Source organism: Rhodotorula paludigena (assembly GCF_050403205.1).
Source record: "Rhodotorula paludigena JCM10292 DNA, Rt_paludigena_JCM10292v1_ctg84, whole genome shotgun sequence".
NCBI lineage: Eukaryota > Fungi > Basidiomycota > Microbotryomycetes > Sporidiobolales > Sporidiobolaceae > Rhodotorula > Rhodotorula paludigena.
Genome location: NW_027481374.1, coordinates 39,436 through 60,745, shown reverse-complemented (window position 1 = coordinate 60,745; position 21,310 = coordinate 39,436). Strand labels below are relative to the sequence as shown.

General features: G+C 62.9%; 9 protein-coding genes across 9 annotated transcripts; 4 read left to right on the top strand and 5 right to left on the bottom strand.

Moving 5' to 3' along the window:
* Positions 1-453: 453 nt before the first annotated feature.
* PRE5 (proteasome core particle subunit alpha 6) lies at positions 454-1,789 on the bottom strand (the record flags this gene model as incomplete). The annotated part of the gene is made up of 6 exons (XM_076652654.1): positions 454-987; positions 1,083-1,153; positions 1,225-1,313; positions 1,392-1,495; positions 1,559-1,645; positions 1,727-1,789. The coding sequence occupies 6 exons, from the start codon at positions 1,787-1,789 to the stop codon at positions 454-456; spliced, it is 948 nt and encodes a 315-aa protein (XP_076501818.1).
* Positions 1,790-2,606: 817 nt separating this feature from the next.
* On the top strand, positions 2,607-3,273 carry NIP7 (ribosome biosynthesis protein NIP7; the record flags this gene model as incomplete). The annotated part of the gene is made up of 4 exons (XM_076652653.1): positions 2,607-2,879; positions 3,005-3,081; positions 3,158-3,185; positions 3,259-3,273. The coding sequence occupies 4 exons, from the start codon at positions 2,607-2,609 to the stop codon at positions 3,271-3,273; spliced, it is 393 nt and encodes a 130-aa protein (XP_076501817.1).
* A 791-nt stretch (positions 3,274-4,064) lies between these two features.
* Positions 4,065-5,518, top strand: CMG1 (Cmg1p; the record flags this gene model as incomplete). Its single annotated transcript, XM_076652652.1, has 5 exons — positions 4,065-4,321; positions 4,384-4,622; positions 4,702-5,261; positions 5,325-5,374; positions 5,434-5,518. The coding sequence occupies 5 exons, from the start codon at positions 4,065-4,067 to the stop codon at positions 5,516-5,518; spliced, it is 1,191 nt and encodes a 396-aa protein (XP_076501816.1).
* A 384-nt stretch (positions 5,519-5,902) lies between these two features.
* JCM10292_005046 (sugar porter family MFS transporter) lies at positions 5,903-8,477 on the bottom strand (the record flags this gene model as incomplete). The annotated part of the gene is made up of 12 exons (XM_076652651.1): positions 5,903-6,014; positions 6,166-6,241; positions 6,312-6,402; positions 6,484-6,654; positions 6,736-7,015; positions 7,095-7,423; positions 7,500-7,518; positions 7,592-7,635; positions 7,770-7,890; positions 7,946-8,219; positions 8,297-8,343; positions 8,407-8,477. The coding sequence occupies 12 exons, from the start codon at positions 8,475-8,477 to the stop codon at positions 5,903-5,905; spliced, it is 1,635 nt and encodes a 544-aa protein (XP_076501815.1).
* A 1,064-nt stretch (positions 8,478-9,541) lies between these two features.
* Positions 9,542-11,053, top strand: JCM10292_005045 (uncharacterized protein; the record flags this gene model as incomplete). The annotated part of the gene is made up of 3 exons (XM_076652650.1): positions 9,542-9,629; positions 9,693-9,925; positions 10,004-11,053. 3 exons carry the CDS (start codon positions 9,542-9,544, stop codon positions 11,051-11,053), a joined length of 1,371 nt encoding a protein of 456 aa, XP_076501814.1.
* A 1,051-nt stretch (positions 11,054-12,104) lies between these two features.
* LYS12 (homoisocitrate dehydrogenase) lies at positions 12,105-13,608 on the top strand (the record flags this gene model as incomplete). Its single annotated transcript, XM_076652649.1, has 6 exons — positions 12,105-12,191; positions 12,258-12,578; positions 12,647-12,963; positions 13,055-13,120; positions 13,236-13,309; positions 13,373-13,608. 6 exons carry the CDS (start codon positions 12,105-12,107, stop codon positions 13,606-13,608), a joined length of 1,101 nt encoding a protein of 366 aa, XP_076501813.1.
* A 917-nt stretch (positions 13,609-14,525) lies between these two features.
* On the bottom strand, positions 14,526-15,020 carry JCM10292_005043 (uncharacterized protein; the record flags this gene model as incomplete). Its single annotated transcript, XM_076652648.1, has 3 exons — positions 14,526-14,726; positions 14,787-14,882; positions 14,988-15,020. 3 exons carry the CDS (start codon positions 15,018-15,020, stop codon positions 14,526-14,528), a joined length of 330 nt encoding a protein of 109 aa, XP_076501812.1.
* Positions 15,021-15,595: 575 nt separating this feature from the next.
* On the bottom strand, positions 15,596-16,112 carry JCM10292_005042 (uncharacterized protein; the record flags this gene model as incomplete). The annotated part of the gene is made up of 3 exons (XM_076652647.1): positions 15,596-15,670; positions 15,759-15,887; positions 16,017-16,112. The coding sequence occupies 3 exons, from the start codon at positions 16,110-16,112 to the stop codon at positions 15,596-15,598; spliced, it is 300 nt and encodes a 99-aa protein (XP_076501811.1).
* Positions 16,113-17,687: 1,575 nt separating this feature from the next.
* JCM10292_005041 (flavin-containing monooxygenase) lies at positions 17,688-21,045 on the bottom strand (the record flags this gene model as incomplete). Its single annotated transcript, XM_076652646.1, has 18 exons — positions 17,688-17,732; positions 17,796-17,962; positions 18,061-18,094; positions 18,219-18,268; positions 18,329-18,445; positions 18,551-18,581; positions 18,652-18,743; positions 18,809-18,843; positions 18,927-19,146; positions 19,206-19,281; positions 19,346-19,567; positions 19,626-19,703; positions 19,765-20,046; positions 20,116-20,154; positions 20,211-20,232; positions 20,315-20,432; positions 20,577-20,692; positions 21,032-21,045. 18 exons carry the CDS (start codon positions 21,043-21,045, stop codon positions 17,688-17,690), a joined length of 1,758 nt encoding a protein of 585 aa, XP_076501810.1.
* Positions 21,046-21,310: the final 265 nt, after the last annotated feature.

Below are 21,310 nucleotides of genomic sequence, written 5' to 3'. Positions count from 1 at the left end.
CCCTAACCCTAACCCTAACCCTAACCCTAACCCTAACCCTAACCCTAACCCTAACCCTAACCCTAACCCTAACCCTAACCCTAACCCTAACCTCGGTGCCGGTACCCTCCTAAGCCTACCTCGTTTCGTGGCCAACGACTAGCTCTCAAACCTAACCGGAAACTGCCTAGCCTCTGTGAGGTAACAATGCACTCGGCCTTCAACCGGCAGTTGACGGTGCCAACCTGACATTTGAGTGCCCGGAAGCTTTGAGCAGGAGACAACCCCTTGAAGCGGAAAGCAGAACCGCAGCGTACGAAGCGAGCCAAAGCGAGCAAAGCGAGAGCCAGACTCGGCAAAAGCACTCAAGAGCGACAACGAGCCCGTAGAGAAGCAGTGCCCCCTCACACGCGCGCACAACGTGTGTATCATGTACAAATGCATTCACGCACACCACACCGCCGCCGAACCCACCTAATCCGTCTGCATCGACGCGTCGCCACCTGGCGCCGGTGCCGGTGCGTCGTCATCCCCCGCCGGTGCGCCACTCGGCGCCGCCGCCGCCGCCGCCTCCTCGCCCGCCACTGCACCCGCTGCTGCCGCCCGCGGTGCCGCGGCATCGTCGTCTTTGGGCGGGAGCTGGGCGAGGTACGGCTCGAGGGCGTCGCCCTCGAGGATGCGGAAGGCGTCTACGGCGGCGGGCTCCTTGCCGTACGCGCCGGCATTGCCAACAGCGCCGCCCTCGACGGACTCGGGTTGGGGCGGCGGGGGCGCGCCGACGATGCCGATGCTCGTGTTGAGGACCGAGAGGTCCTTGTCCTGCTGGAGGGTCTCGCGGAGGGCCTTGAGGCCGTGCATGACGAGGTCGTCGAGCGAGCAGTCGGCAAAGGCGTCAAAGTGGGCCTCGAGGTACGTCTTGGCCGACTGGGAGCGCGCGCCGATCGACATGGCGTAGTACTCGAGCGTGTTGCCCGACGGCGAGAACTCGTACAGGTGCGGGCCCTTGTCCTGCGCGGGCGGGCGGCGAGCATGGGGTCAGCTAGATGCAGCGGTACGACGAGTGCGGGTGCAGCGACGAGAAACGAGAGTCGGGCGCAACGCACATCGTAGCCGGCGACGAGGAGCCCGACACCGTACGGCCTCCGCCCGTAGTGCTGCGTGTTGATCTGCGCCTCTGCGGGCGCGCAAAGGAAACGACGGTCAGCAGCGTGTACACCTCGAAGAAGAGCGCGGCTCGGGACGCACTGTCGGCGATGGCGGCGACTGCGCGCGAGACGGGGAGCGGGCGGCTGTAGAGCATGCGCGAGCTCATGGCCTGGGTGCGCATAAAGTTGCTGCGGGGGGATGCGGGGGCGGGTCGAGCGGGTCAGCTCGACAGCGCGTGGGCAAGTATGCGCGCGCGGAGGACGCACGAGAGGACGCGGGCATCCGAGGTGAGGCCGGCGATGGCGACGCCGAGGTGGTCGTCGATGCGGATGAGCTTCTTCTGGTAGCTCGCGAGCTCGCCCGTCGAGCGCTGCGTGGGCGCGTCAGGGTCAGCGCGAAGGGTTACGCGGTGGGGTGTCCAAGAGGAGCGCACCTTGAGGCCGAGGAGGATGGCGTGGGTGTTGGAGCGGAGTCCGACGCAGGCCGAGCCCTGCTTTACGGCCTCGAGGGCGTACTCGACCTGGGTGCGCGCGAGTCAGCGCGGGCTGAGGGTGAGATGACGCGGCGAGGGAAGAGGAGGGCGGAGAGCGGGGACACGGACCTGGTGGAGGCGTCCTTGCGGGCTGAAGGTCGAGTTGTCGTTGTCGTACGAGTTGCGGTGCATCGCGGGCGAGTGCGTGCGCGTGTGTGGGGGGGGAGAGCGGGAGAGGGGGAGCGCGAGGACGAGGGAGGGGGACGAGGTGGGGTGGTCGCGGTGGGCGGCGTGCAGGGAGAGAGCGCGCGAGTACTGCAGAGTCTGGGCGGGGACTAGTCTCGGCTCAGCGCACTTGGACTAAGCCAGAGTCGAACGCTGGCCGCCGTCGCCGCTTCGCTGGGCGCTGGAGCACCGCCTCGTCGCTCTCTCACCTCGCCTCGCCCCGCCCACCGCACAGCGCAGCACAGAGTGAGCTTGACGAGTAGCCACACCCGCACAGAGCCACACTCACCCCCCGCCCCGCAACAGTGCGGCCCCTGACAGAGTCCGAGACCAAGACGCTCTTCGCAAAGCTCGCAAACTACCTCGGACCCAACCTCGTCCACCTCGTAGACACCCCAGACGACGTCAGTCCATTGCCCTCTCCCTCCGAGTGCACGCGGCAGGTCCGGCGAGGCGACGACGGCGACGAGCACCGGAGCAGCTTGGACGGGTTCACCGTGCAGCTCTCCCGCACTAAAGGCAGGGCAGGGCGGGCAAACAGCAGCACAGGAGGGAACAACAGGCGCGTACTCGCACTCGAGAACCCGCAGCGCTGACCTTGTTGCACCCGCCGCGCACCACCACCTCGACGCTCGCCTGCACCGCCTCTCGCCGCGACTCTCGATCCCACTCTCACATTCAATTGCGCCCGCTCCATCGCACTTGACGACCCACGCGATGCCCGCCCCCACAGCCCCATGTCTTCCGCCTGCACCGCTCGCGCGTCTACTATGTCCGCGAGGCCATGATCCGCACCGCCATCTCGGTCCCGCGCGCCAACCTCATCTCGCTCGGCGTCTGCCTCGGCAAGTTTTCCAAGACGGAAAAGTTCCGCCTCCACGTCACCGCGCTCGACCTGCTCGGCCGCTACGCCAAGCACAAGGTCTGGATCAAGGGCAACGGCGAGATGCCGTTCCTGTACGGCAACCACGTCGTGAAGGCCCACGTCGGCAAGACGAGCGAGGACATCACCGAGCACCAGGGCGTCGTCGTCTACTCCATGTCCGACGTCCCTCTGGTGAGTTTCCCCGGGGGCAACGAGGGTCCGAGGGAGGGTCCGAGGGAGGGCCTGCGGGCCCGACCCGGTCTACTCCCGCACCAGAGTGCACCCACTGACGCACACGCGCGTACGCACGCACGCAGGGCTTTGGCGTGACGGCGCGCAGCACGGTCGACACGCGCAAGCTCGACCCGACCGCCATCGTCGTCTTCAACCAGGCGTGCGTCCGCATCCCCTCTCTTTCTGTGTGCCCTTTTGCGTGAGCGCGCTGACTTGCGCCCGCCGCGCATCCGCAGGGACGTCGGCGAGTACCTCCGCGACGAGGTGCGCTCGCCTTCCCTCCTTTTCTCTTCTCCCACCCTCCTACCTGGCACTGACCCGAATCGCGCACCCGCAGGACACCCTCTTCTAGAAACGTCTCTTCCCCCCAGCCTTGGTTCTGTCTCTCTCTCTGTTTCGGGCCTGTACGCATACCCTTCTTCCTCGCCGCCGCCGCCGCCGCACCGCCGCGACACCGCCGCATCCGCTCCCGTGTTGTTCTCGTACTCTCCTCCTCCATCGCATCGCAGGCAATGCATCGCGTTCTCGCCGCATCGCGCGACTCTCGACCTTGTCGAGAGGCAGACAGACGAAGGGCGTCAGCAATTGGGGAGCAGAAAAGCGAGCGCAGAGACGTCAAGGCGGGCCCCGTCGCGACACGAGCACCGACGAGCTGCGGACGATGGGCAGCTCGCGGAAGGCAGTCACGTACTCTCTCCGCACGTGTGTGGGCTGGCGCATCAGCGCGCGACAAGGGTGAGCGCTCGCGCAGCGAGCGAGGAAGCAGGAGAGCAGGCGAGCAGGCGAGTTACGGGAGGCTGGATTTCGAAGATACAGCAAAGTTGCGGCAATCGGGCCTTCGCGAGCCCGTAGTCGAGCTAGTGAAGCTCACGGTGCAGCGCGGAGGAGCGCGGCGCAAGAGGCGAAGCATTTCGCCGCACCGAGGCTCGAGGAAATGACGAAGCGAGAGAAGCGGACATTGCGTGGGGGCTTGCAAGGATCCGTGGCCCAGCCCGAGACACGTGCAAGGGACACAGTGAGCACCGCAGCCACGCAAACCGCTAAACAGCGCCAAAGTCGCCGACAGCGTGGAAGCGAAAGCGACGAACGCGGAGCGGAACGAAGACGGTCTCGCCGCTCCTCGCCTCGAAGCTTGTGCGCGGGATGGCTCTGAGCGACTACGACGACCTCGACTTTGACGATCCGCGCTTCCTCGTCGACGCAGCGGCCGCCGCGCCGCCGCAAGCCGAGCTGTCGTACGCCGAGCGGAGGAAGCGCAAGCTGATCGCGAGCGAGGACAAGGGGCGCGCCAAGTCGCTCAGGAGCACCGAGGACGACAAGCGCGACGAGGGCCTCTCGACCAACCTCATCCAGCGCGCAGAGGACGACGGCGCAGACCACCCGGCCCTCCGCATCATGAAGTGCGGTGCTTCGCTTCCCTTTCCCCGGGGGACGGCTGAACGAACGCGCGTTGCCTCCGCAGGTCCATGGGCTACAAGCCAGGCGAGGCGCTCGGGCGCAGAGCCGAGTCGAGCGAACCCTCGACCTCGTCCGGACCGGGAGCAGCACGAGGAGCGACGGGCGGCATCGGTTTTGCCCGCGCGTCCTTTGCGCCCGTGGGAGCTTCTTCACGCTCTGCGAGCGCAGAGGGGTCGCCCGCACCCGCACCGGGACTCGGGTCGACCGCTCGCACCGAGCCCATCCGCTTCGAGATGCGGACAGGTGCGTCTTCTCACCGCTGCAGCTTGCTTAGGGTCCGCGGAAGCTTTGCTCCGCGCTGACTCCTCTCGACTTCACGTAGGCCGCTCGGGACTCGGCGTGCCGCAGCCGAAACGCCTCCGACCCTACCTCACGACCGCCTCTTCCGCTTCTCCTTCCTCGTCCTCGACCGCCCACGCGCAGGACGCGACCCCGCTCCCGGACCTCGACGCGTACCTCGCGCACCTGCGCTCGACGATGGACGAGCGGCGCGCGTACGGCCTCTTGCGCGCGCTGCGGCGCACGTGCGAGGAGCTCGACCGGCGCGGGGGCATGGGCGACGGCGACGCGGGGAGCTTCATGTGGCGCGACCGCGGCGAGGACGAGCGCGAGCAGGAGCGCGGGCGCCGCAGGAGGCTCTTTGACCGTCTCGATGCAGAGGTCGACAGCGACGACGACGGCGACGAGGAGGCGCGCAGGAAGCGCGAGCGCCAGGGCGGCGTCGTCGGGCGCGGCGAGCTCGCGTACGAGAGCGGGACGAGCGGGACCGTCGTCGAGCCGGACGGACCTGACGGTGGTGGCAATGGCGCAGGGCCAGCAGCGGCAAGGGCGGGCAGGTCTGCCGAAGACATCGAGGAGGAGGAAGAGTGGTTTGCCATGGATGTGAGTCCACCAGTCCTTTCCTGCATCACAGCATTGTAGCACTGACTCGCTCCCGCTGCGCAGGTGCGCACCCGCCTGGCGCTCATGCTCACCTACCTTCGCAACAAGTATCAGTGCGTCCTCGCGCTCTCGTCTGTCCTCTGCCGGCCGCTCATTCTCTCCTCGCGCGCAGCTACTGCTTCTGGTGTGGCTGTCAGTATCATAGCGCGGAAGACTTGAAGGAAAACTGCCCAGGAACGGAGGAGGACCAGCACTGAGCGGTTCTTGCCAACGCAATTTTCCCGTTCCGTTCTTCAGGAGTGAACCACTGGCTCCCGTGTGGACTCGGCTTTTCCCTGCAAGACGGAAGTGCATCAGCAGTCGCGAGAGCAACGCAGGTCAGCATCGTGATTGATTGCGAGACGGGCTTTCGGCAATTGCGGGCATCTTGCTGGAGGGAGGGCGCATCCGACGTCGCGCTCGAAGCCGTAAGAGTACTGAGTAAGAGATCGTTGCAACACGCAAGCTGGTACATGTCGAGCGCGAGGCACAAATCCGACAGACTTGACGGACGAAAGACGGAAGGGAAAAAGAGTGGAAGAGGGCTGTACAGCGGCGGCTGGATTGGGGTGGAGTAGGACAGGCAGCGATTGGAGGCTGACTCAGGCGATGTGCGAGACGTCGGTCGTGAGCTTCTCCTTGCCCGTCGGCAGAGGGCCGTCCGGGTGCTCCATGTGCTCCTTCTCGGCGGCAAAGGTGTGGGTCGGGCGCCACCTGCGAGTGGTGTAGAGGAAAGTAGGGAAGTGTCGAGTTGGCGAGTCGTTGGGAGAGAACCAGGGACGAAGGGCGGGAAGGGAAGGGAGAGGGAAACTCAATTCTCGTTAGTGCCGTCACTCCGTCAAAGCTAAAAGAACCGTAGACTCGCTTGCTACTCTTGCGCGGCGAAGTTTCCGCAAACATCTGGTCGACCTGCTCGAGCGAGAGGCCCTTGGTCTCCGGCACTGCAGAGCGAAAGCGTGATCAGTACGTCTGCCTGCGCTTCTTCAGGAGCTGCAGCACCGCGTTACGCACCCAGGAAGTAGGCATAGCAGAATGCCGCCGTGCATAGTCCTCCCCAGACGAAGAAGACGCTCGAGCGCATGTTGCCGCGGTCAGAGCCGACCTGCGAGGGGGCGAGGAGCAGAAGAGCGCGTCAGCTCCGCGCGAGACCCAGCTCCCGACATTCGAATACGGTCAGACATGCCATGTAGGGCGTGATGACCGCAATGATGGTGTTCCAGAGCCAGTTGGACGCCGTCGAGAGGGCGACACCGCGCGAGCGGATCGGAAGCGGGAAGATCTCGCCGATGAGAACCCACGCGCCCGGGCCCCAGGTCGACGCAAAGAAGAAGATGAAGATGGCAATGAAGGCGACCTGCATATGTGGAAAGCAAGACGGGAGGGCACGAATTAGAAGCGACGAAACATGCAGAGTGAAGCGGAACAAGGGGCGCACCTGAGCGTTGACGGCCGAAACATTCTCGGCAACCGTCTCGCCAGCGGCGTTCGTGAACGTCTTGTTGAAGCCGACCGTGACACCGATGATGGCCGTGAGGAACTGGCAGATGAGCATGCCGAGCGCGCCCCAGATGAGGAGGGGGCGGCGACCAAACCTCTCGACGGTGTAGAACGAGATGGGCGTCGAGCACACGTTGACGATGGTGAAGATCATCGAGATGAGGAACGAGTCGTCGATCGCGCCCGTCGACTCGAGGAAAGGCGTCGAGTAGTAGAAGCTGCAATTCAACGCATCGTAAGTTCCCTGGTTCCGCACTCCTGCTCCAAAAGCCGGTTCAGGCAGGAACATGAACGCACATGAAGTTGACACCGGTCCACTGCTGCATCATTTGGAGACTCGTGCCGAGGATCGTGCGACGCAAGTTCGAGTTGGCGCTCCACACCGAGCCAGAGAAGCACGCAGCCCAGCTCGCGAACCAAGAGCCGGTCGGGATCGCGCGCGCCTCAATCTCGGCGTTGGCGACAATCTCGGAAAGCTCGACCTCGACGAGCTGCGAGTCCTTCGGCTGGCCGCGCAGACGCGAGAGGACCGCGCGCGCCTTCTCGAGGTTGCCCTTCTTGACGTAGTAACGGGGCGAGTCGGGGAGGAAGAAGAGACCGGTGCCGAGGATCAGGCCCCAGGCGAACTGCGGGACAGAGGGAAGAGAAAAGTCAGGACGATGCGAAAGGACGGCCTCACCGCGCCGCAGCGAGGCTACGCACCTGGATGCCGATGGGGATGCTGCAGTGGCGTGACACGGTGCATGTACAGTCAGCTCAAGCTCGGTGAGCGAGAAGGTCGGAAATTGTCGCACCGGTAGCTGCCAGAGTCGGGACGGTCTGTTTTCGCGAAGAAGTGCTGTCAGGACCCGCCTGCAACTCCCAGACAGCTAGCGGGACATTCCCTGAGTAAAATTGTTGACGATGCTCGCCTTTGTTTTGGGCCGGGGATCAGCGGGAAGCCGGAAAAGAGAGGTAAGAGGATCAACGCACAAGCATGATGCCGATCGTGATGCAGAACTGGTACCCCGAGACGAGCGCGCCGCGGATCTTGCGCGGGCAGATCTCGGACATGTACAGGATGATGATGGCCGAGACGAAACCGACGCCGAGACTGCAGCGAGGCGGGTCAGGAAGGCGTTTCAACGCGGAAGGGCAGAGAGGCGTACCCAGCGACGACACGGCCGACGACAATGGTTGCAAGGGCCGACGCGGCAAACATCTGGATGACCACACCAGCAATGTAGATGACGCAGCCCGAGATGATGGTGAGGCGGCGGCCAAACATGTCGGCGAGGTCACCGGCGATGAGGGCACCAAAGAAGGTGCCGGCCGACAGAATGGACGTGATGAGCGACGTGTTGGACGCCGAAATCTCATCCGCGCCCTGGCCTTGAATAGCCTCGATAAAGACGGGCGAGGCGAGGACACCGTTGATGTAGCCTTTCGCGCGGGAAGAGCAGAAGTCAGCTTTCGTCGTCTCGCCATCCTCCGAAGGCCTGTGGATGCAGAACACTTACCAGAGTCGTAGCCGAAGAAGATGCCGCCGAACGAGGCAAAGGCGCACCTGAACGCGCGAAGTGACCAAGGTCAGCTGCTTTCTCGACGAGCGCAACACACGCCAACTCGCATCAGGTACGCCTTGAACGTGACGGGCGCCTCGATGGCATTGACATCGGCCGTAGCCTTGAGAGCCGACATGGTGGACAAGCTGGTCGTGCTTGTTTGGGGAAAGTGGAGGAAGTCGCGAGACGGTCAAATGACAGCGTCACGAAGCGCAGAGGGCACTCGAGGTGGCTTCGTGCGCTAGCTAGCGTCGCTTTCACGCGGCACTCAGGCGTGAAGGCAAGCAAGACAAGCGTGCGAACGCGTGAGGAGCGAGAGAGCGGATCCACACGGAGCAACGCAAGCCCCCCGCCCGCCCACTCTCGTTTCTCCACCCTGCAGAGAAAGGAGACATCGATGGACAGGGACACCGCGTGCCAGAGCGGGCACAGAGCCCGCCTTTTCGAGGCTTGGCAGGCGACTCGGCGAGAACGGCGAAAGCCCGAAGGGGGCAAGAGTCCAGTCACGAGCCGGATGCCGGGTGGAGCGCCACCCGTGTGAACGGGCCATTTCGCGCGATACCAATTGCATGTCCGTACGCGTCACGCGTGGCTTGGAGACTGCACGAAACACAGCGGAAACTTGGTAGCGAGGCGGCGGATCCGCACAAGTCGTCGCAGTTCCGTCGAAGGTCAGGGCGGATCGATGGAGATTTATCAGCAGCCGAAGCGCAGACCGAGGAACGAGCAAGAGACTGGAGCCAAGGCCTCTCCCTGCGATGACAGACTCGCGCGAGGCCAATGAGAGGCCGATCTGCCGTTCCAGGCGCGTGGGCGGTATGCCGTTGCTCATCAGGATCGCCCTGTCCGACGCAGCTCGGTCTCGAGCTGCTGCCGAAGAGAACGAACGGGCTGCCCTGCCGAGAGAAGTGCGCAGAAAGACGGGGCAGCTTGGACGGCGAGGTGGAGGCGCGGTGGAGGCGCGGCGAGACGAGGCTCGCCCACGCCGCCACGCGAAGAGCAGACCGAGGCCCTGGGACTGTGCGAGCACTGTGCGCGACGCAGACAGGTAGCACGAGCGCTCGCACAGAAGAACAGCAGACGACGACAAGGGCAGAGAAGGAGTGCAACCAGGACGCGGAACGCACGCTTGCGACCTAGTCCACTTGCGCGGAACGAGCTTAAATCGCGCCAGACTCGCGCTAGGTAGAACACTGCTGGATGCCTGCTGCGCTGCCCTCGCACTCGCACGTGCTCGTGTACCCGCTCGCACCACTCGCTCCCGTCGACGCTCTCGCCTTTGTCCAGCGTGCGTCTAACGCCCCGTAGAGCCGCGAGACTCGGCTGCAGTGGCTGACATGACACGCGACAGGCCTGCGCACCTCTCAGCCGCCCAACAGAGCAGCACAGTCTTCCCTCGCTGCCGCCCCACCTCCCGCGTCCTCCGACTCGCTGCACGTTCCCTGGCGCATCGACAACAAGTACTACACCGCAGATGTCTCGTTCCGCATTCTCGCACAGCACAGCAGCGCCGCAGGAGACCCGCTCGCCAGCTTGACTGAGGGCGACGAGCCTGCTGTCGTCGTCCTTACGGATGCACAAGCGGTACGTTCAAGCGCAGCGTTCCCCGTCTAGATTCGAACGACGCCTCCGGGTCTATGTCACTGACGCGCGCCCTTGCAGACTCCGCCGACAGCCCTCACCGCGCTCCTCGCGCGCCTCTCCTCGCGCGACCCCGAATTCGAGGTCGCCCTCCTCGTCTCGCAGTCTGGAGCGAACGAAAGCGGGCCTTCATCAGCATCAACTTCGATAGACGACGCATTCGACGAAGAGGCGTGGGACGACGCCGCTCTCGATGCCGGCTTCGAATGGGTCCACCTGCCGCACCCATCCGCACCCGCCTCTTCCGCCTCTGCGACTACCGCTTCCGCCCAATCGCACGGGCTCGCACAGCGCGAGGACGAGGACGAGCCGCTGCGCCGTATCGTCGGCGCGCTGCAGGCGCACATGTGGGAGGTAATGGAGCGCGTCGAGACGGGCCCTGCACGCGGGCGCGCACGGGCGCACAGCGACGAGGGCGCGTCGGCGGACCGTGCTGCTGTGCACGGTGGTGAGGACGCCGGGTGCTTTGGGAAGGAGGGCGCCAATGGGCGCGCCGATGCCGACCATGTCGATGAGGTTGAGGACGACGAGTGGTCCGCGCTGGGCGCCCCGCCGCTCCCTTCGCCTCGTCGGCGCCCGAGCGACGCAGACGGCGACAAGTGGACCTTCCCGTCGCGCTTCCTGCCTTCTATCGCGCGCGACGAGGGCGGCGCACTGGTGGGGGAGGCTTCGTTCGAGGACGACTTTGCGCCATTCGTCGAAACGGGTCCGGCGCACGACGACTTTCCCGCCTTTTCCGCTCACGAGTCACACGCCGACTCGACCGCACGCGCGAGAGCAGGCGGGTTTCCAGGCCTTGTCGACCGCCATCGCGACCTCCCCTTCTCCGACTCCGACGACCCGCCCCGAACCTCGGTATCCGCCGTCTCTCCTCCCCGCACGACCGTCCCGACCGCACCCAGACCCGCAGAAGACCTCGACGACCTCGACGAGCTCTTTGCGCGCCTGTCCGCAGCCAAGAGCGCGACGGCAGGGATGGGGCTCGACGAGCGGCGCGACTTTGCCGAGCGGATGGTGCGCGAGCTGCTCAGCGGCGCAGGGCTGAGCGAGGACGAGGACGAGGCGCTGTAAGGAAGGCCCGTGTTCTTGGATGCTGCAGCGGGCGGCGAATGCAATCGAGGCGTGTTTGGCTCGCTCAGAGTCGCGCGCTGCCGTTCGGGCTTTCCTTTGCTTGTTTTGTGGAGTGCGCGGCCCGCCGCAGCGCGAGCTCGTCTCCTATGTTTGCTTCTACGGAGAGTCTGACCTGCTGGGGCAGGCGGCGTGGGCCGCACTCTGCGCTCAGCACACTTGCGCATGAGCCCGCGGCGAGCGCTCGAGCAGTGGGCGCCGCCGAAGGACGTCAACACAGGACACGGTAGCAGAGCCTATTCGATACGGGGACAGTGCTCGAAACTCGGCAAGTCGAGAGCATCCGATGCAAGGTGCGCGACAATCAAGGGCAGAGCCAGTAGCTCGAGCTGAAACTCTGACAGGCAAGCAGCGCGTGCAGTATGGCTGTGCTAGCAGGCGGCACTGACAGGGTGCGCTGTAGTTGCAAGGGTGGAGTGTTTCGAAGCGAAAGAGTCGAAGCGAAGGAGTCGAAGGTGTCGGCGCTTGGCTGTCGTTACGCAGCGCCGCCTCGACCCGGTGAGTCGAACGGCCGAGCAGTCCAGACCGTTCACTCGTCGCTCGCACGCCCAGCTGACCACCGTTGCCCGTCCGCGTTCCCCTGCCTCGCCGTACTCCTCCTCGCCATCGCACTCGCGCCGACTCGTCCGCATCTCGCTCCGACGCTCTGCCGACGACCCGAGCAGCTTTGTAAGCTCGTGTTCACGCTACCCGCGAGCAGCTGGGCTTCCTCTTCAGCTGCGTCACGCGCGACAAGCTTCATCAGGCGACTTCTTCCGAATCTCGTCCAGCACCAGCAACAGCTTCCGAGGGCGCAGTAGACGGCTGACGAGCTTGACAAAGCTCTGTCGAGTCGCGCGGGCTACATCCGCAACCCCAGAGTGCAATCGATCACGCTCGCTGACCTCTTTGCTCGTCGCTCTCGCGCTCGCAACCAGCCAGACCTCCGTGCGTTACCTCCGAATTCCTCTCCTGTGCTTCTTGAGCTCACGAGAGACTGCGCACACAGTCTATCATGGCCATGCAGGCGCTCCGCGAGTCGGCAAAGACCCTCCGCATCGGCATGATTGCCGGCGACGGCATCGGGCGCAACGTCCTCCCCGTGCGTCGTCCCCTGGTGCCTCCCTCTGCCACTGGACTCCCTTACTGACGTGAAACACACCCACAGGCGGCGCAGCGCGTTCTCGAGGCCGTCCCGGGCATCCCCAAGCCCTCGTTCATCCCGCTCGACGCCGGCTTTGAGCACTTCCAGAAGACGGGCACCGCGCTTCCGCGCGAGACGGTCGACCGCCTCAAGTCCGAGTGCACCGCCGCCATGTTCGGCGCCGTCTCGTCGCCCTCGCACAAGGTCGCCGGCTACTCGTCGCCCATCGTCGCCCTTCGCAAGGAGATGGACCTTTACGCCAACGTCCGCCCCGTCAAGAGCGTCGAGGGGCACGACCCGCGCATGGTCGACATGACCATCGTCCGCGAAAACACCGAGTGCCTCGTGCGTCTCGCAGACCCTCTTCTCTCCAGGCGCCGCATCGAGCTCACCTCACCCGCCTCGCCCCGCAGTACGTCAAGCAGGAGACGATGGAGGAGACGCCCGCCGGCCGCGTCGCGCGCGCGACGCGCCAGATCTCGGAGCGCGCGTCGACGCGCATCGGCCGCATGGCGTTCGAGATTGCGCTCGCGGCCGACCAGGTCAAGCAGCAGCGCAGCGGCGCGTCCCGCGCGTACGGGTGGACGGGCAAGCCGACCGTCACCATCGTGCACAAGAGCAACGTCCTCAGCGTCACCGACGGCCTCTTCCGCGAGGCCGTGCGCGCCGTCGCAAGCGAGTACCCGAACGTCGAGGTCAACGAGCAGATCGTCGACTCGCTCGTCTACCGGTGCGTTTGCGCGCGCGTGCCCCCCGCGTCCGCATCTCGTCGTTGATAGTGAGGTCCGAGACTGATCATTGGGTCGTCTCGCCGCCCACAGCCTCTTCCGCGAGCCGGAGCAGCTCTCGACCCTCGTCTGCCCTAACCTCTACGGCGACATCGTCTCGTGAGTCGTCACTCCAACACGCGCACAAGCATGACTGGACGAACTTGGCTTTCGAGACTCGTCGGCGGGCCAAACCGGAAGAGATCGACTGACAAGCATCTTGTACCCTCGACAGGGACGGTGCTGCTGCGCTCGTCGGCTCGCTCGGCCTCGTTCCGTCCGTCAACGTTGGTGACTCGTTCATCATGGGTGCGTCTCCGCGGCACCACTTCTGCAGTGCCGCCGAAAGCTGATGTCGCTCGCTCCCCGCAGGCGAGCCCGTTCACGGCTCCGCACCCGACATCGCCGACCGCGTCCCGTCGATCGCGAACCCGCTCGCATCGATCCGCAGCGCGGCGCTGATGCTCGAGTTCATGGGCTACGTCGAGCCCGCGGCCAAGATCTACGACGCCGTCGACAATGCGATCCGCCAGGGCCAGGTCACGCCCGACTTGGGCGGCAAGCTCAGCACGGACGAGGTGACCGAGGTCGTCATGAAGGCGCTTTGAAGTGGGATGAGTGCTTTGCCATAGGTAGAGATTTTTACGGTTTGGCGTAAAAAGGGCGTTGCGCATTTTGCAACGCACTACTTGCATATTCTCCCGTTACTTCACGCGTAAAAAAGCAAGCAGGGCCATTCGCTATGAAGTCCATCTCACTTGCTTCTCAATGAGGACTTGATCTGCGAGAGCCGCGGACAGCACTGCGCGGAGCGTGAGCAGTGTGAGCAATTGGGCTGCCACGGCGACAACAGGACGTCGGAAGGGGACCCTTGCCTAGAAATGACGCTAGACGTACTATAAGCTTGTTTGCAAGCGTGGAATATCTTGCAGAAGAGCACACAGAGAGCTCAGACAAAGAGGGAATCCAGCGGGAAGCGTATTGTCAGGCGGCGAGTCGCCGCTCGAACGGCAGCGCCTCGACCCCTTCCATTCACGGTTCCCTTTCGTCCTCGCTCGCCCCTCACGCTCGTTCCCTTCCGCTCGACTCGTTCCCCTCGCTCGCTCCGACAAACCCCCACGTTTCAAGGCTCGTATCTTCCTATTCACACCCGCCCTGTTGCTCCCTTGTCGTCGCTCAGGCCCACCGTTAGCTACCCCCGTTGTGCACTCTTGTCTCCGTTTTGTCTCCTCAGAGTTGGACTCTACCAAAGACCGTCTAGTTGCAATAACGCGCTGCTACACCGTCTTCAAGCGACTATCGTGCCGTCGAGACACGCCCCCTTCGCCAGCCTCGCTTAGCCGGACTCTTAGTCTTGCTTCCGAAGCTGACACGTATTGGGCCATCAGAAGTTGCCTTGCCAACGGCTGCCGCAAACCCCTTGCGCATGTGCTGCTGTGCTCTCAGTGCGTACCAGCATCAGGCAAAGCAACTGTTACGCCCGCAAGCACTCACATCCCTCCTTCAAGCTAGCGACAACCCACCTTCACTTGTCGAGCTCCTTGACTGCCTTCTGCAAAAACTCCTGGACAATGGCCCACTCCTTCAGGCTCAGGGCCGAGATGGAGCCCTTGTTGTGGCGCAGTGCGTAAGCGACGGCGCCCGGGCGGTACCTGCGCCCGCGCCGTCTGCGCGCGATGTCGCTCAGACCCTGCAGAGTAGGGTTCTGCGCATGCGCCTCGACAAGCTGTACACGTGCGGGAATTATCAGCCTGACATATGCGGATGCAGAGCAGAGGCTGCGCACCTTGCGGCCATTGCCCGGGCGGATCTCAAGGGTCAACTCAACGTTGTAGCGCCCGACGCCCGTGGCGCCAAAGCAGCCAAGGCAGACGGTGTTGCCCTGCGGGTCAGGCAAGGGTGTGTTGAGTTTGTGGATAAGGACGGGAACTTGCAACTCGAGGGTGTCCACACAAGTGCTTGCGCAAGATGGGAGCGAAGGACACACCTTGCACTTGGAGCAGCAAACAGAGCCGCTCATCTTGGGCTCAACAAGCAAGAATGGCGCCTGTTGACTGAGTCTGAGTCAGCCGGCTAACAGATGACGCCAAGAGTAGAGCTTGCTTATCAGCTTCGCACGATCAATCAGCCCGCCGGCCCCGCCCGCCGCCTCAATCGCCGCCGCCTTGTCGCCCATCTGCTTGGCAAGCTTGCTGTAGCATTTGCAATCCTGGTCCCGGCCAGAAGGGCAGGCAAAGAGGGATCCCCTAGTAAAAGCAGCTGGTCAGTGTCGTCAATGCGAGGAGGGAGACAAACGCACTGGTGCCAGACCCAGTCGATTCTTGTGCCTGAGCCGCCCAGGAAGCCTTTGCAACTGCAGTTGCAGTAATGGAACAGCGCAAGACGGAAGGTATCCAGGAAAAGAATCTTGCCAGTCCTCTTCATGCCCAGCTCCTCGAGCCACTCAGACTCGCTCGCTCCGACACTGCGGGCGGCACCCGGTCAGCGTTGCCATTGTATCACTCTCAAATAACTCACAAATGCCCAACAAAAGCACTTTTGTAGTGCGCCCGGCAGTCGAGGCAGCCAGACGGGTACGGCAAAGGACCTGTATAATTACTTGTGCAGGCCCAGCGGCAGCTGCTTGCCATCCGGCATTGTCGTCTGGACATTGAGCTTGCATCCTCCAATCTGTACAGAGCAGGTTGTCAGCTAGACAATAGACGCGAGCCGATACGGACAAGCGCATGCTGCAGCTAAGCGGCCCCTTTGACTTGACCTCCTTCATGCGCTGCTGGTAGTTGTCCTCCAACATGGAATGCTTCTCCTCATTGGTGAGCACGCGTAGGCCAAACAGTTCCTTGCCCTGGGCCCAGATTGTCTCCAGCACGACGAACGCGGGATACGTCTGGAGGCAGGGATGAGGGTGGGCGCAGCGTAGTCATGACCGAGCTTGTCTGAGTCCTGCACATCCTTGAGCATCTGTGCTTGGCATGTCAACTCTACCCAGGCGCTGAAGAAGAGCCACGCAACGCACCTTGCAGCCAGTCTTGGTCAACTGGACCTCGACGGGCGATCCGGGGCAAGGCAGGTACCACTCACCGGGCGTGAGCTTGTACTCAGTCTTGGGCATGCGCAAACCCGCAGCTGCCTTCCTGACAACAAGCGCGGGCGTAGCGTAAGCCCAGACTGCTTCGGCACGCACGAGAAGGCTCCCTTCGCCTTTCCTATTCCCGTCCGCCGCCGCCTCCTCCTCCTCTATGTCCCCTTCCTCCTCATCCTTGTCCGCCTGCGCCTCCGCATCCTTGCAGTAATTGCGCCATGGAGGTTCTGCTTGCCCTTCTTGCTCTGCCTTGCATCCAAAGTTGCGCCAAAGTCTTTGGCCTTGCGCTTTGCACCGTTTGTGGCAGCGGACATTGCAGTGGACGTCAAGGCAGACGTTGAGGCAGCAGACGTCAAGGCGGCGGACGTCGAGGCAGCAGACGTCGAGGCGGCAGACGTCAAGGCGGACGTCAAGGAGCCAAAGAAGTCGAAGAAGTCGTCGTGGTCCTTGTCAACGATGATGACATTGTCATTGACAAAGACAACGTCATCCTTGTTGTCCACAAAGATGATGTTGTCATTGTTGTCAACAACGAAGCCGGGGAGGTTGTTGTCCTTGGCTGTCGCCTTGCCCTTGCCCTTCGCAACCTTTGCGCTCTTCGCGCCCTTCTCACTTGCCTGACCCTTATCTTCGCGCTCTTTGTGCCCTTCTTGCCGTTCCCGCCCTTCTCGCTTGCCTTGGCCTTCCCCTTCGCGCTCTTTGCATCCTGCCCCCTGCCGCTGCCCTGGTTCTTGCCATTGCCGGAGACATGCTTTGCGAGCCAGTCCTGGTAGTGCAGTTGGTTGCAGGCAACAATGCTGCGGCGGAGGAGAATGTCTTCAATCTGACCCTTCAAGATCCATCCCTTGTCGGTGACAAAGGCAGCAAGGATGAGGCGCAAGCTTGTCGCGGCGCTTGGCTTTGTCAACCTGATCGACAGTGCCGACGTGGATGTTGGGGTTGCGCAGCTCTGATGCTTGAGTTCATGGGCTACGTCGAGCCCGCGGCCAAGATCTCCGACGCCGTCGACAACGCAATCCGCCAGGGCCAGATCACGCCCAACCTGGGCGGCAAGCTCAGCACGGACGAGATGACTGAGGTTGTCATGAAGGCGCTATGAGTGCAATGGGTGCTTTGGGATAGGTAGAGGTCACTGCGGTTCGGGGTAAAAAGGGTGTTGCGCTTATTGCAGCGCGCTGCTTGCATATTCTCCCGTCACTACGTTTGTGAAAGCTACCTGTGCAATTCGCTAAAGAGTCCATCTTACTTGCCTGTCCATGAAAGTATGATCTGCGAGAGCCGCGTAGAGCACTGCGCGGAGCGTGCAACGCAGCTGGCCTTCTCGCGTAAAGCACCTCGCTGCCGCCGTCTCTCCACAGCTATCTCCAAACGCGTTGAGACGTTATGTAGTACAGTCAACCCGATACGTACGGCTTGAGGGACCAACAAAGCGCTGGAGAAGAAGGAGGGGATATTTCGGAGAGAGAACGAAGGATCGAGTTGAATCAATGGAAGACAACATTGCGGACTGAGAGACGGGAGATAAAGCAGAGTGCAGGTGCTTTTGACCCTGTAGCTGGCGGGTAGAGAGCTGCGAGTTGGCGCGGCGACCTGGATGTTGAGCAACTACTGCGGCACCGGAGGCTGGTCGACGTTGTCGAGGTAGTAGGCCTATACCGATGGCCAGGATCGTGAGGATGTTACTAGGCATCCTGTAGAGTGAGGTGAACGTACCGTGTCACCGCCCTCGAGCTCCGTCGTGGTCCACCCGTTGCCGGCCCAGCCGAAGCGGTTCTTCGACGGTGACGCCAAGGTGTAGTCGAAGTCTTCGTAGCGCGGGTGCTCGAGCGCCTCGACAGCGTGGAGCGCAGAGCCAGGCCAGAGTGCGACGACAGCACCCTCTGAGTGCGAAAAGGGCAAGGAAAGCGCCGGACAGTCAGCGGAACGTTCTCAAAGGTCTCGGAAGGCCCCTAAACACCTCCAGGATCAATAAACGCACCTTCCAGCCCCCTCTTATACCACGAACGACATTTCTTGCGTCACAACATTGCCCAGAGTCAAACATTGCCCCAGAGTCAGCGGACACTTCTGAGAAGCGCGAAGGCCCGGAGGAGAGTGGCAGGGGCATAGATTGCGAGAGCAGAGCGGAGCACTCACGGTGGCAAAGACGGTCCGCTGGAAGTACGTGTGAGTGTATTCCATCCAGTCTGTAAGAAGAAGAAGCGTCAGAAACGAGCGCTGGGAGAAAGAGTCCCGAGAGAACGCACCGTTCACAGCCTCCTGCTTGACCGACATCGTGCGGATCTCCTCGCGGCACATCTTGTCGATGCACTTGGCAATGTAATCGACCTCCTTTTCGAAGAGGAGGAGGAGCGAGCCGGAACCTGCGCGTCGCAAGCCCTGTTAGCGAGATGATGCTGACCGTGTGACTCGATGCTATTGAGCGCCGAGATCGCTCTCCTGGGAAATTGACGTTGTTCAAAACGTACCGAGACTCGAGTTCGGGCCGTTGATGACGAACTGCCAGCGCGCGAGAAAGCAAGATTAGCGAAGTGCGTTTCGACTGGCGTACTGGCTAGGTAGGACGCACGAAGTTGGGGTGGTCGGGGCCGATGGCCATCGAGAGGTAGTGTGCAGGGACGTTGGTCCAGAGGTCCTGCACGTTTGAGCCGTTGCGGCCGACTGATGATGGAATGAGAAGGTCAGCTGAATGTTCGATTGGCCTTCCGAAGGCGGGACCGACGCACTGATGGGAATGCGGGGACGATACGACGTGTCGAAGCTGTGTCATTTGGAATAATGGTCAGCGCGGTTAGCTGGCCGAACGAGAAGACGAGATTGGAAGCAGAGCGGCGACAAACGCACCCAGTCGCACACACGATCGTGTCGTACTCGCGGTGGTTGCCCTCCACATCCTCGATACCGGTCTCTGTAACACGCTTGATACCCGCCGAAATGAAGTCGACATTGTCCGACGCGAGCGCTTCGAGGTAGCCAGGTCCAGGGGTGAGGCGACGGCAGCCGACAGCGAACGTGGGGATGAGCGACTTGGCGATGTGCGGCTTCGACGCAAGTTTCTTCTCCACTGCGAGTGCCATACATCAGACACGCAGGTGGCCTCGCAGGAAAGAATTGGCAACGCACTGAGCTCGCGGAACGCCTCCACCGCGCCGACCTGCATCGGGCTACCCTTGAGGGTGACTTCGTGGACGCCGTTCAGCTGTTTGCGAAGTTTGCGTAAATTTGACCGTGCTGCGCGCAAGCGATGCGAAAAGTGAGCTCACCTCGCGCTCCATGCTCTTGCGGAACTGGAGGTACGCCTTCGGGTCGCTCTCAAAGTGGCGCTTCTCCTCCTCCGTGAACGAGTAGTTGTTGGCGTCCGGCGAGCGCTTCAAGAGTTCAGTCGAGGCGAAGGGTGTGGCAATCCATGCAGAGCCGCGAACGTAGTTGTCGACGCGCGCGGCGTACTTCTGAACAGCCGGAACGATCTGGATCGATGACGAGCCCTGCAAATACACCACATGAGTTCCCGTGATGCATTAGATCGAAATAATCGGCACGCACAGAGCCGATGACCGCGACCTTCTTGCCCTGCTCAGCCTCCGGGCCAACGGGGTACGCAGCCGAGTGGTATTTGGTGCCCTGTTGATACACAAAGCGTCAGAATTAGTTGCTCTACCAGCAAAGCATCGCAAGAACACACCTTGTAGTCGTCAAGACCGGGAATGCTGGGCCAGTCCCAGCGCGAGAGGCCGCCGAGACCCTGGATCACGACATCGGCGACCTTCTCCTCTTCGCCGTGCTTGTTACCCTGCTCGTCGACGAGGTCGAACGAGAGGTGCCACTGCGCAGTCTCCTCGTTCCAGCGCGCGGCCGTGAGCTTGTGGCCGTAGCGGAGGAAACGGTCGAGCTTGTACTTGGCGGCGACACCCTTGAGGTACTGAAGGATCTCACGGCCAGAAGCGTAAAAGTTGCTCCAGCGGTGCTGCAATCCCGACGAAATACGGTCAGCTCGAGTTGCCGGAGACAACATTCGTCGACAGCCCAAACTCACGTTGGGTTCGAATGTGATGCTGTAGCAGTGCGCGGGGATCTGTTGCCGCTAGCGATCAGCAGTTTACTCTTTCGCCAAGTTTCCATCGCGCTCACGTCGCAGCAGAGGCCCGGGTAGCTGTCGCACACAAGTGTGGGGGGAGCGAGCAGTCAGCTAACGCCGTCTCCCTCGCACTCTGCGCGAGAAACGCGAAACGCACTCGTTCTCGAACCAGGTACCGCCAACGCTGTGGTTCTTCTCGTACAGGTCCAGGTCGACGTTCTTGAGACGCTGGTCGATGCGGATGGCTGCGATGATACCCGAGAAACCGGCGCCGACTGCACGTTCGCGCGAAAGCGGATGTCAGCGGGTGCGCATGAGTAGCTCAGGAGCCAGTCGGGCGCTTCAGACCGCAAAAAGGAGGCGGCGCCGCAGGTGCAGCGGCCTCCGGTCGACCAGCGAGGGGGAGGCACGCGACGTACTCATCGCAACCTTGCGGCGGCGGCCCGAGTGGCCGATGGGGTGCTCCTCGAGCTTGAATGGCGCCGTCGTGAGGCCACGGGGCAGGCCCGTCAGCGGGTCGAGGTCGATGGAGATCCTGCAGGTGCCGCGCTCAAGAAGGTCAGCACGGCCTGCTTGCGGCGCTCGAACGCTGCGGACTTGGGGCGCCGACGTACATTGCGTCGGTTTGCAGGTGTGCGAGCAAGGAGCGAGTCGAACGAGGGGCGAGGTCGACGGCGAGAACAAGCAATGCGCGGGCGCGAATAGGCAGGCGCTCGCGTTTCGGCCGGAAGATCGGGGAAATGGTGGGGAACCCTTCCACGCGGAAGATGGGCGCCCGCTTTCCTCCAGACTCTTTTCGCCGCGCTCGAGGAAGGCCAGCGCCCGCGCCGCCTTCGCTTGACCCCCCTCGACTGCCACCACGCCCGCTACACACCATCCTCGCACCATCCCGTGACACCATCTAGCCTTTTCTTTGCGTCGGTCTGCTGCAGGGGGACTCACCTATGAGACGCTTTCGCCGAGTGCCTGCCTTCGAGACCCACGACGCTTTCGTTCCGCGTCGTCCCGTGCAGGCGCGGAAAGTCGACACCGCGGTCCAGCCTCAACGCTTCATTTCTCTTTTTCGCTTCGGAGGCGGCACCGCAGCCTTACAGTATTGCTCTGTCCTCTCGGGAATTGCACCTCTCCAGGCCAGAAAGCTCTGCATTGCCGA